Source organism: Macaca nemestrina, chromosome 12, assembly GCF_043159975.1.
Source record: "Macaca nemestrina isolate mMacNem1 chromosome 12, mMacNem.hap1, whole genome shotgun sequence".
NCBI classification, from domain to species: domain Eukaryota; kingdom Metazoa; phylum Chordata; class Mammalia; order Primates; family Cercopithecidae; genus Macaca; species Macaca nemestrina.
Window position 1 is genome coordinate 47,267,987 of NC_092136.1, and position 12,411 is coordinate 47,280,397.

At 43.5% G+C, this 12,411-nt stretch overlaps 1 protein-coding gene and 1 pseudogene across 4 annotated transcripts in view; one reads left to right on the plus strand and one right to left on the minus strand.

Moving 5' to 3' along the window:
* The window catches only part of LOC105486981 (L-lactate dehydrogenase C chain), a 48,756-nt gene extending 39,315 nt beyond the window's left edge, over positions 1-9,441 (minus strand). For 2 of the 4 annotated variants that reach the window (XM_011750207.2, XM_011750210.3), the window contains exons 1-3: positions 9,265-9,415; positions 8,884-9,018; positions 6,195-6,312 (exon numbers count right to left, since the gene is read on the minus strand). In XM_011750207.2, coding sequence (XP_011748509.1) covers positions 6,195-6,312; positions 8,884-9,009 — 244 coding nt within the window. In that variant the 5' untranslated portion in view covers positions 9,010-9,018; positions 9,265-9,415. Of the gene's footprint in view, positions 1-6,194; positions 6,313-8,883; positions 9,019-9,176; positions 9,199-9,264 lie in introns of those variants that run through there. The other 2 variants (XM_011750208.2, XM_011750209.3) reach the window with 2 other exon arrangements.
* On the plus strand, positions 2,129-2,593 carry LOC105486980 (protein S100-A11 pseudogene; annotated as a pseudogene).
* Positions 9,442-12,411: the final 2,970 nt, after the last annotated feature.

The window sequence follows — 12,411 nt, forward strand, 5'->3', positions numbered from 1 at the left end:
GGTAGATTCCAGATTGACACTTACTCCTCCCTTAGCACATTAAAAATATCATTCCATTGTCTTCTGGTTTCACTGCTGCTATTGACACGCTCTCCCTTTTCTGTAGGTAATTTATCTTCTCTCTGACAATTTTTATGAACTCCTTTTTGCCTTTAGTGTTCTCTAATTTCACAAGAATATGTCCAGGCAGGGATACTGTATTTATTTATCTTGAGATTATTTGGCTTCTTAAATCTGTGGGTTGATATTTTTCAGTGGTCTTCAAAAATGCTCAATCATAATCTCTTCAAATGTGATGATTCTCTCCTCCATGTTGTATTTTCCACTTCTTGTCTTCTGGGTAATTGCCTTAGATTTGCCACTTCTCTCTTCAAATGTGTCTAATCTATCATTATATCCATAGAGGAGGTGGTGGCGGTGGTGGTGGTGGTGGTGGTGGTGGTGGTAGTGGTGGTGGTGGTGGTTTTAAGACAGAGTCTTGCTTTGTTGCCCAGGCTGGAGTGTGGAGTGGTGCCATCTCAGTTCATTGCAACCTCTGCCTCCAGGTTCAAGTGATTCTCTTGCCTCAGCCTCCTGAATAGCTGGGACTACAGGCATGCACCACCACACCCAGCTAATTTTTGTATTGTTAGTAGAGACAGGTTTTCATCATGTTGGCCAGGCTGATCTCCAACTCCTGACCTCAACCAATCCACCTGCCTCAGCTTCCCAAAGTGCTGGGATTACAAGACTGAGCCACCATGCCTGGCTCCATTGAGTTTTTATTTCACATTTATAAGTTATATTTTGTTATTTTTTAAATGTTTTTATAGTTTCCTGTCTCGGCCGGGCGCGGTGGCTCAAGCCTGTAATCCCAGCACTTTGGGAGGCCGAGACGGGCGGATCACGAGGTCAGGAGTTCGAGACCATCCTGGCTAACACGGTGAAACCCCGTCTCTACTAAAAAATACAAAAAACTAGCCGGGCGAGGTGGCGGGCGCCTGTAGTCCCGGCTACTCGGGAGGCTGAGGCAGGAGAATGGCGTAAAAGCCCGGGAGGCAGAGCTTGCAGTGAGCTGAGATCCAGCCACTGCACTCCAGCCTGGGCGACACAGCGAGACTCCGTCTCAAAAAAAAAAAAAAAAAAAAAAAAAAAAAAAGTTTCCTGTCTCATGCTGATATGTTCAAGTCTGTCTTTTATTTTTTAAGTAGAATAATCATATTAATTTTATAATTTGTGTTTGATAATTTTTAAATCTATAGTGGCATGTCTCTGTTATGCTGGTTCTTGCTCATGCCTTTTCTTGCAGATTTAATTGTTTCTACTGTGAGATGTTCATTTTCTTTGGAAGTTTATTTGTGGAAGTTCCTTGATGCCTGAAATAAAGTGAGTTTCCTCCAGATACCATCTGATTGCTTAAGGTTTTCTGGAACTCAAATAAGAGCAGCTTGTGGTTCCAAATCCTTAGTAGGTATTTTCCCCCACTAAAGTGTCTAAGACATTCAATGTTACTTGCAGTCCCCAAAGGCAGGGAGATAATAATTATTTGTAGATCATTATTACATTAATGGCATAGTTCTGGCAATGGTAAACTACTGTTGGCAGGCAAGCGATATCTGGTCTACCACCTGTTTGGTAAATATAGTCTCACTGGAGCCACACCCACTTGCTTATGTATTATTGTCTGTGGCCTCCTTTTGCACTACAACAGCAGAGTAGGTATAATAGGAACTACATAGCTGGAAAAGCCTGAAATATCTACTGTCTGACTCTTCCCAGAAAAAGTTTAGTAACCTCTGGCTTAGTCCACCAGGGTACCAGCTTTGTGGGGTGATCTCCCCAAATCAAGCTCTGTCTCTGGTCTCCTAAATTTTATGAGTCAGTGAATACCAAAATTGATGTCCACCATATTTGGCTAATGCTATTAGTGTAAAAAGAGCTATCACAGGGGCAGTGCTCTGCTTAACTCTCTGGTTTCCTCACTTCATTCAGTACCTGTTGTGAAATGCTTTTTTGTTAAGATCATATTCTTTCTTAAGGATTAATTTTTTTAATTTGATATTTTATGCAGGAGTATTCTCATTTACAGCAAAAGATTAATCCAGGTATTTATCCTGCCATATTATTAGAAATTGAAGGTTGAGTGGGTCGGGGAGAGGTTCCAGACCCGCACGCCGCGCGCACAGAGCTCTCAGCGCCGCTCCCAGCCACAGCCTCCCGCGCCTCGCTCAGCTCCAACATGGCAAAAGTCTCCAGCCCTACAGAAACTGAGCGGTGCATCGAGTCCCTGATTGCTGTTTTCCAGAAGTATGCCGGAAAGGATGGTTATAACTACACTCTCTCCAAGACGGAGTTCCTAAGCTTCATGAATACAGAACTGGCTGCCTTCACAAAGAACCCAGACCCCGGTGTCCTTGACCGCATGATGAAGAGACTGGATACCAACAGTGATGGACAGCTAGATTTCTCAGAATTTCTGAATCTGATTGGTGGCCTAGCTATGGCTTGCCATGACTCCTTCCTCAAGGCTGTCCCTTCCCAGAAGCGGATCTGAGGACCCCCTGGGCCTGGCCTTCAAACGCATCCCCTTTCCTTCCAGCCTTTCTGTCAACATCTCCATAGCCCACACATCCCCTGAGCCCAGCATACCAACCACCTCATGCAGGCCCCACCTGCCAATAGTAATAAAACAATGTCACTTTAAAAAAAAAAAAAAAAAAAGAAATTGAAGGTTGAATATGTTTTCAAGAATTTTAAAATATGGCCAGGTGTGGTGGCTCACACCTGTAATCCCAGCACTTTGGGAGGCTGAGGTGGGTGGATCACTTGAAGTCAGGCATTCGAGACCTGGCCAACATGGTGAAACCCCGTCTCTACTAAAAATACAAAAATTAGCTGGGAATGGTGGTATGCACTTGTAATCCCAGCTACTTGGGAGGCTGAGGCAGGAGAATCTCTTGAACCTGGGAGGTGGAGGTTGCAGTGAGCAGAGATCACACCACTGCACTCCAGCCTGGGTGACAGAACAAGATTCTGTCTCAAAAAATAAAATAAAATAAAACAAAATAGTAATGTTCTTTTAATTTGACTCCATTTAACCAATCCACCAAATTAACTGATACAAAACATACTGATACCCCAGGCATACTAAACACTCTCAACTAGTAAACTACTATCTAGTATGTCTATGTACTTCTGCTCATTAGTTGCTACGTATCAAGAATTAGTCATATTTGTACCCAAATATATTTATGTAATTATATGTATTATTATTATATATAATTAAAGATAATATAAGTCGCTGAATACCAGTGTGAAAGAAATGTTTGGTAAAGGTAAACACTACATTTAACAATGAGATTTGAGGCACAGGAAGATATGAATATACAGAATGTATCAACTGACTTGGTAGTGTTTTATTTCTTTTGCTGAGTGGTAGATGCACTGATGTTTGTTACATTATTATATATATTTTAGCAATAGGATCTTCCTTTGTGCGCAGGCTGGAGTGCAGTGGTACAACCATAGCTCACTGCAACCTTGAACTCAAGCAATCCTCCTGTGTCAGCCTCGCAAAGCTAGGGCTATAGGCACAATGGAGACAGGTCTCACTATGTTGCCTCTGGCTGATTTCAAACTCCTGGCCTCAAGAGACCCTCCTACATCAGCCTCCCAACATTACATTATTTTGAATCTCTTTTCTCTATCAAGTATTTCATAATTAATGTTAAAAATAATTGTTTCTATGAAAAGTAAGTTAATCCCTGGGACGACATTAAAGGCAAGTTGTTTAAAAATTGTCCTTCTAGGTTTGAAAAAGGGATAAAAATGGGCTGGGCGTGGTGGCTTACACCTGCAATTGCTTGAGCCTAGGAGTTTGAGACCAGCCTGAGCAACAGAGTGATACCCCATCTCTACAAATAGTAATTTTTAAAAAATTAGCCGGGTGTGGTGCCGTGCACCTATAGTTCCAGCTACCCAGAAGGATGAGGTGGGAGGATCACCTGAGCCTGGGAATTCGAGGCTGCAGTGAACCATGATTACGCCACTGCACTCCAGCCTGGTGAAACTGTTTCCAAAAATAAAATAAATAGTCATAAAATTTAGTAAGGTTTCATAACCAGACTGCTTCATGAACACTTCTAAATTTCTTGTAGTACTTAAAGCAATCTAAATGATCATTATTGACGTGCTTTCAGAAAGACACTGCCTGTTGTCCCAGGTACTTGCCAGGCTGAGGCAGGAGGACCACTTCAGTCCAGGAGTTCGAGATTGTAGTGTGCTAAGACCATGCCTATAAATTGCCACTCCAGGCCGGGTGCAGTGGCTCACACCTGTAATCACAGCACTTTGGGAGGCCAAGGCAGGCGGGTCACCTGAGGTCAGGAGTTCAAGACCAGCCTGGCCAACATGGTGAAACTCTGTCTCTGCTAAAAATACAAAAATTAGCCAGGCATGGTGGCGCACACCTATAGTCCCAGCTACTTGGGAGGCTGAGGCAGGAGAATCGTTTGAATCTGGGAAGTGGAGGTTGTGGTGAGCTGAGGTTGCGGCAAGCTGCGGTTGTGATGAGCTGAGATTGTACCACAGCACTCCAGCCTGGGCAACAGATCAAGACTCTGTCTCAAAAACAAATAAATAAATAAATGATTAGTCACTCCAGTCTGGGCAACATGGAGAGGACAGGAAAGGAAAGGAAGGAGGGCTGGGGAGGGGAGGGGAGTGGAGGGGAGAGGATCAGAGGGGGAAAGGGGAAGAGGAGGAAAGGAGGAATGAAATGAAGGGAGAAGGGAAAGGGGGAAGGAAAGGGAAAGAGAAAGGAAAAAGGAAGGGAAGGGGAAGATGGAAGGGAATGGGGGAAGGGATGGGAAGGCACTGCAAAACTCTAATCAGCTGAGCCGTATTCAAAGGACTTGCCCTACAATCGGAAAATCAGTAAATGAACTTACATCTATCTACATGTGTATGTTTTGGGTCAATATAAAATGTTTATCATAGCTCTTTCTAAGAAGCATGTTTAAATTAGGTAACTGCCTTCAATCTCGATCGTGTTAGATAAGAGGGCTTCTAGTAGACAGTATCGCATTACCAAAGAGTGCACCATATACTTTAGTGTATGATAAAATAATTATGTTTCCTAATTATCTGAGGCTTCTTAGTTGGTCAACAGATGATAATGCCAGTGAGGCCAAGTTCTAAATTTCTTATGTTCTATGGCCTCATGCTATGCCTTGAAACTTGGTTCACTATAAACACAGAAAGAAAACTAAAGAATATGGATAAATGTATTAATAAATATTACAAAAACTCTTCAAGATTGTATATTCTTGACAGAATATATAAGACAAGCTTAAAAGCATTTATACAGCAGTTATGTAAAAAAAAAAAGCTTAGAAAACCTACATAAAGTTATTAATAGAAGAGATTCAATTTTTCTTTATACTTTTTTACTGTTTTCCAAATACGCTCCAATTATACTGAAATGTTCTTTTAAAAAAAATTAAATTTTTAAATTATATATGGCCCGGCTGGGCACAGTAGCTCATACCTGTAATTCCAGCACTTTGGAAGGTTGAGGCAGGTGGATCACCCGAAGTCAGGAGTTCCGAGTCCAGCCTGGCCAACATATAGTGAAACCCCATCTCTACTAAAAATACAAAAATCAGCCAGGTGTGGTGGCGCATGCCTGTAATCCCAGCTACCCGGGAGAATGAGGCAAGAAAATTGCTTGAACCCGCGCAGCGGAGGTTGCAGTGAGCTGAGATAGTGCCACTACACTCCAGCCTGGGCGACAGAGCGAGACTCCATCTCAAAATAAGTAAATAAATAAAAATAAACTATATGGCCCAATCACCTGAGGTCAGAAGTTCAACACCAGCCTGGCCAACATGGCAAAACCCCGTCTCTACTAAAAATACAAAAATCAGCCAGGTGTGGTGGCACATGCCTGTAATCCCAGCTACACAGGAGACTGAGGCAGGAGAATCGCTTGAAGCTGGAAGGTGGAAGTTGCAGTGAGCCGAGATCGCACCACTGCACTCCAATCTGAGTGACAGAGTGAGACTCTCTCAAAAAACAAAAAAAATTAACTAAATTAAATTATATGGCCCAATGGCATGGTGCTATTTTTAATTTTATATTTATTGATATCAGTTTGGTAAAATTTATTACTTTTTAAAAAGCTTTGAAAATAACTTTATAAAACTAAAATTAACCTTTTCCAGAGGTAATCTTTGAAGTACTAAAGAAAAGACTGCCATGCTGAAGATCCATCATTTCTCCCTTCAGCTTGTCCGATGCGACATCAACAAGGGCAAGTTCATCAGCCAAATCCTAAAACACATGAAAGTTCTGAATAAAATGTTCCTATTTAAGTTTTAGGAGAATAAGAAGAATTTTCACGTGGCTACTTGATAATTAAAGGACTCTCATATTTTAATAGGAAAAATGATATAAAAACAGTTTTTCAATGAGCCTGGGTGACTGAAAGTCAAGGTAAGTAAACGTTAGGATGTAGCAGAAATTATTGTTTGACTCACATAATTGTCAGAACTTTTCAGAGTTGGGTTTTTTTAAATTTTTTCATTCAGATAACAATTTGAAACCAAGGAAAATAAAATCATTTCAAAGACTTTTATTATATTTAGCCTTTATTTTTGTGTTTTTTGTTTTGTTTTGTTTGAGATGGAGTCTCTCACTCTGTCACCCAGGCTGGAGTACAGTGGCACAATCTCGGGCACTGCAACCTCTGTCTCCCAGGTTCAAGCGATTGTCGTGCTTCAGCCTCCTGAGTAGCTGGGATTACAGGTGACTGCCACCACGTCCGGCTAAGTTTTGTATTTTTAGTAAAGACAGGGTTTCACCATATTGGTCAGGCTGGTCTCAAACTCCTGACCTCAAGTGATCTGCCCACCTCAGCCTCACAAAGTCCTGGGATTACAGGCCTGAGCCACTGTGCCTGGCCAGGATTTTATTATATTTAACCTTAAGCCTAATTTCTGAGTTGGCTGAAGCTGCTTTTAGTATGCATTGTTATGGCCCAAACAGGAAGGTAACCACCTCTGATGAACACTTATTGTTTTCATCTGTCTAGCGTCCCTTTTTCTGGTAATAGAATTCCTCTTTTCCATGGGAACCCATTCCATGTGTTTCAGTGCAGTACAACTAACATCGGTCTTCCAAGCTTGGGGTAGATGGGCATAAAACCAGACCTAGCCAATTGTTCCATCCTTTCCTTCTGGTCACAGAAATCAGTTCATAAGTGGACATATGGCCCAGGTATAAGAAACAAGCATGTCTATGAAGTTTGAAATGGAAGATGGAAGATTACATCTCACTTTTCTTTGGAATCATAAGCTCTAAGAATAACACACAAATCTAAGAACATTAGTAAGGACTGTAGAGTTGGAGAAAAAACAAGAATCTAAGAACAAACTGTACAGCCATCTTTGCTATCACATAGAAAGACTCCAAGAATTAAGCCAAAAGAGAAAATCTAAACCAAGATATGCAAAGACTATGTCTTGATATGTCTGAACTTCAGAATCCAGTAGTACCTGAGGCTAGTTTTGCCCTATTTCCAGTTACATGAACAATACATTGTCTTTTTCTGCTTACCCTAATTTAAATTGGGTTTTTGTCACATGCGACAGAGTACAGAACTATATAGGAGGAGTGTATTCATTCAGATTTCAGTGGCCAGATTCCAAAGGCGTAAGGGAAAGAGGTAAAAGTCCCTGGCCGGGCGCAGTGGCTCGCACCTGTAATCCCAGCACTTTGGGAGGCCAAGGCGGGTGGATCACCTGAGGTAGGGTGTTCGAGATCAGCCTGGCCAACGTGGGGAAACCCCATCTCTACTAAAAATACAAATATCAGCCGGGCGTGGTCGCGGGCGCCTGTAATCCCAGCTATTTGGGAGGCTGAGTAACGAGAATCGCTTGAACCCGGGAGGCAGATGTTATAGTGAGCCGAGATCATGCCACTGCACTCCTACCTGGGCGACAAGAGCGAGACTCCATCTCAAAAAAAAAAAAAAAAAAAAAGTCCCTACTACGGGCAGGTGCAGGGGCTCATGCCTGTAATCCCAGCACTTTGCGAGGCCAAGGTAGGTAGATCACAAGGTCAGGAGATTGAGACCATCCTGGCTAACATAGTGAAACCCCGTCTCTACTAAAAATAGAAAAAATTAGCCAGGCATGGTAGAGGGAGCCTGTAATTCCAGCTACTTGGCAGGCTGAGGCAGCGAATTGCTTGAACCAGGGAGGCAGAAGTTGCAGTGAGCAGAGATTGTGCCACTGCACTCCAACCTGGCAACAGAGCAAGAGCAAAAAAAGATGGGAACAATAAACACTGGGGACCCCAAAAGCAGAGAGGGAGGAGGACATAAGGGTTTAAAAAAATACCTATTGGGAGCCAGGTGTGGTGGCTCATGACTGTAATCCCAGTACTTTGGGAGACCAAGGCAGATCACTTGAGGTCAGGAGTTCGAAACCAGCCTGGCCAACGTGGTGAAACCCCATCTCTACTAAAAATACAAAAAATTAGCCAAGCGTGGTGGTGCAAACCTGTGGCCCCAGCTACTGAAGAGGCTGAGGCAGGAGAATCGCTTGAGCCCGGAAGGTGGAGGTTGCAGTGGGCCAAGATCCCACCACTGCACTCCAGCCTGGGCAACACACAAATCCTGTCTCAGAAAAAGAAAAAGAAAAGTCAGAAAAAGGAAAAGAAGAAGTTAAAAAAAAAAAAAAAAAAAAAAAACGGAAAAGAGAGAGAGAGAGGGAAAAGTCAGGGGACACATAATTGCTTTCAAGGGATTAACCTGGCAACCCTGAATACATCGACATATACAAGCCTCTGAAGTGCGCACTTGATTTTGATTTTCAGCCACAGGATGGGCTTCTCACTCACCTTCAGTAAGATACTAATAGCACAGGCCATGCCTACGGCACCAGTTCCAACAATAGTAATTTTACACTGGGAGTTTTTATCATCCTCAATTAGCTTCTCAATTAGCTGCTCCTTGACAGTTGACATTTGGAGAACCTGATAGGGATAATGCAATTTCATTGGATTAACCACACTGAACATCTAAAGAACTACCTCTTAAGTTTGCAGAATGTTGGAGCCCGGGATAGGGGGAAGCCAAGGAAATAATTTCCCGGTCAAACGGTGCGGGGAGGGTAAAGCAAGGCCCAGTTTACCAGGCAATGGGACGGCTTGGGCACGAGACGGCTTTTGGATTTCCCCCTGCCCCCAGCCACCACTTTCACCCCAGCATCACACGCTCACAAACGCTTTGCTTGGCGCTATCAGTACAGATGACCCAAAAGGGCAAAGCACCACCTTTGAAGGAAGGCACAGAAGTAACAACAGAAAAATACACCAACAACAGTTGAGGCTCGAGGCCGGGCGACGGTTACCCTCCCTGGGTCTTGAGACACGCACGTTCCCACGCACGGCTCTCGTGCGTCAGCACGCAAGCTCCGCCCCCCGCCGACCCAGGCGCAGGCATACGGATGTCTTCCCTGCCCTGGAGAGCTGAGTGGGTGGCAGAGGTTCAGACCACCGAAATGTTGGTGCGAAGAATTCTAGCCTGGCCCAAAGAGTGTGCAAGACGGGGATATCCATGCATTATTTGCAGGATTTTAAAAAATTATTAACTTCTGTAACTTCAGGACTGAGTGCTGAAATAGAATTTCTCTTGAGAGAACAGAGGGTAGTAATGAAATGCAAAGATGCGAAGGATCCTTTCAATTTACAGCAAGAAATTGTTAATATTTATAACTCATGGCCGGGCGCGGTGACTCACACCTGTAATCCCAGCACTTTGGGAGGCCGACGCAGGTGGATCACCTGAGGTCATGAGTTTGAGACCAGCCTGGCCAACATGGCAAAACTCTGTCTCTACTAAAAATATAAAATTAGCCGGGCACGGGTGGCACATGCCTGTAGTCCCAGCTACTCGGGAGGCTGAGGCAGGAGAATCGCTTGAACCCAGGAGGCAGAGGTTGCAGTGAGCCAAGATCGCGCCACTGCACTCCAGACTGGGCAACGAGAGAAACTCCATATATGTATCTCTCTCTCACAGAAGGGGACACAACCTCCTCCATCTTTTGTCGAGTATTGCATTTGAACCTTTTTCAAAATCCAAAATATAATTTATTTTTCTTATAATAGCCTGTAGTGTTGTTATTGTTGTTGTTTTTGAGTCAGAGTCTTACTCCGTCGCCCAGGCTGGAGTACAGAGGCGCGATCTCAGTTCACTGCAACCTCCGCCATCTAGGTTCAAGCAATTCTCCTGCCTCAGCCTCCCGAGTAGCTGGGACTACAGGCATGCACCACCACGTCCAGCTAATTTTTGTATTTTTAGTAGAGATGGGGTTTCACCGTGTTGGTCAGGATGGTCTCCAACTCTTGACCTTGTGATCCAACCTCCCAAAGTGCTGAGATTAAAGGTGTGAACCACCGTGCCCAGTCAGTATTTGTTTTGAATATGGTTCAGATTATACAATAACTCTGCTTTAAACCCTTCAGTGGCTTTCCATTACACGTAGAGTAACCCACTTTTACCACAACCTAGATCTTCAAGATTTGGCCTCCTACCCCCACCTCCGATATCATGTCAGGACACTCAATACACTCCCTTCCAACTAGGCTTTGGACAGTTTTTTTGGATCAGGACTTTTTGCTGTTCTTTAAACCAAGAAAGCTCTTTCCCTAGCCCTTCTCAAGGTTAATTCCTCATTTTCAGCTTTGCACATACATGCTCTGGCTTTCCTTGACAAATATCAACTACTATCATTTCCTGTATCTCTCTCTCATGGCACTTTTCTCAACCAACAACTAACCTGAAGCTAGAGGCCAGCTATAGCGGACAGGAGCAGCAACCACTTGGTCCTGTACCTCCACAGCAACCTCATTTATTCCCAGACTGAGAGGGAGATTGCTGGCCTGGATGGAATGGAAATTTAAGCTCTACACCTGCCTCAGGCCCCTGGCGGCCAAGGAAGGTATCAGCTTGGTAGTGGCCAAATTGATGCTAGGTGACTAGAACTGGCTCTTCATCCATGCCTGCCCAAATACTCCAAACTTACTTAACATTTCGCTTACTTGATTGCAGTAACTTTAGGAGAACCAAAGTTTGTCTTTATTTATTCTTGTACATTGCAACATTTACCAAAGTATAGTAGGTACTCACTAAAGAATTTTGAGACCAGACATGGTGGCTAACACCTGCAAAGCCAGCACAGCACTTTGGGAGGCCGAGGCACAAGGAGCACTTCAGCCCAGGAGTTCAAGACCAGCCTGGGCAACATAGGGAGACCCCCATCTCTTCTCTAAAAAATAAAAATAATTTTTTTTTTTTTTTTTTTTTTTTGAGACAGAGTCTCGCACACTCACCCAGGCTGGAATGCAGTGGCGCGATCTCAGTTTACTGCAAGCTCCACCTCTGGGTTCATGCCATTCTCCTGCCCCAGCCTCCCAGGTAGCTGGGACTACGGGCGCCCACCACCACGCCTGGCTAATTTTTTCTATTTTTAGTAGAGACGGGGTTTCACTGTGTTATCCAGGATGGTCTCGATCTCCTGACCTTGTGATCTGCCTGCCTCGGCCTCCCAAAGTGTTGGGATTACAGGCATGAGCCACTGCACCCAGCCAAAATAAAAAAAAAATTTAAAGAATTTTTAAAGAACATGGCTTTGAAGTACTGAGTTTTATTTTGGCAACATGGTCTTTAGTGGGGAAAAAAAATGGAAGTAGAACCATGTTCTGAGCATCACATTTGCTTCTACACTAACTGGCAACTTCTCTGAGATGGGGATAAGGCCTGCTTAATTTAGTTCCCAAGGTTACTAAGGAAAAAAAAAAATCAAGGCTCCTTGCAGAGTTGGCCTACTTCATGCCTGGGGCAGGAAAGTACAAAGTGAACCTACAACATTTATTTTGCCCATAAGCAAGGAAGTTTTACAAGACTGCATTTGAAAATTCATGAAAGATTAATAGAATCAATTTCACTGAAGCATTATTTTTGAGTCATGTTGGTATTGGCTAATTTATTGTATCAAATAATATAAAATTAATGTAAATTAAAAAAATTTTAAAGACTGGTGACTCAGTTTACAAAAGGATACAGGATTAAGTACAGGCTTCTTTTTGTGCTAATCAAAAAAAAATTTTTTTTTTTGAGACAGGGTCTCACTCTGTCACCCAGGCTGGAGTACAGTGGCGGGATCTTGGCTCACTGCAACCTCTGCCTCCTGGGCTCAAAGGATCCTCCCACCTCAGCCTCCCGTGCAGCTAGGACTACAGGCGCCCGCCACCACGCCTGGCTAATTTTTTTTTTTTTTTTGTAGACAGGCTTTTGCCATGTTGCCCAGACTGGTCTCGAACTCCTGGGTTCAAGCAATCCACCCACCTTGGCCTCCTTAAGTGCTG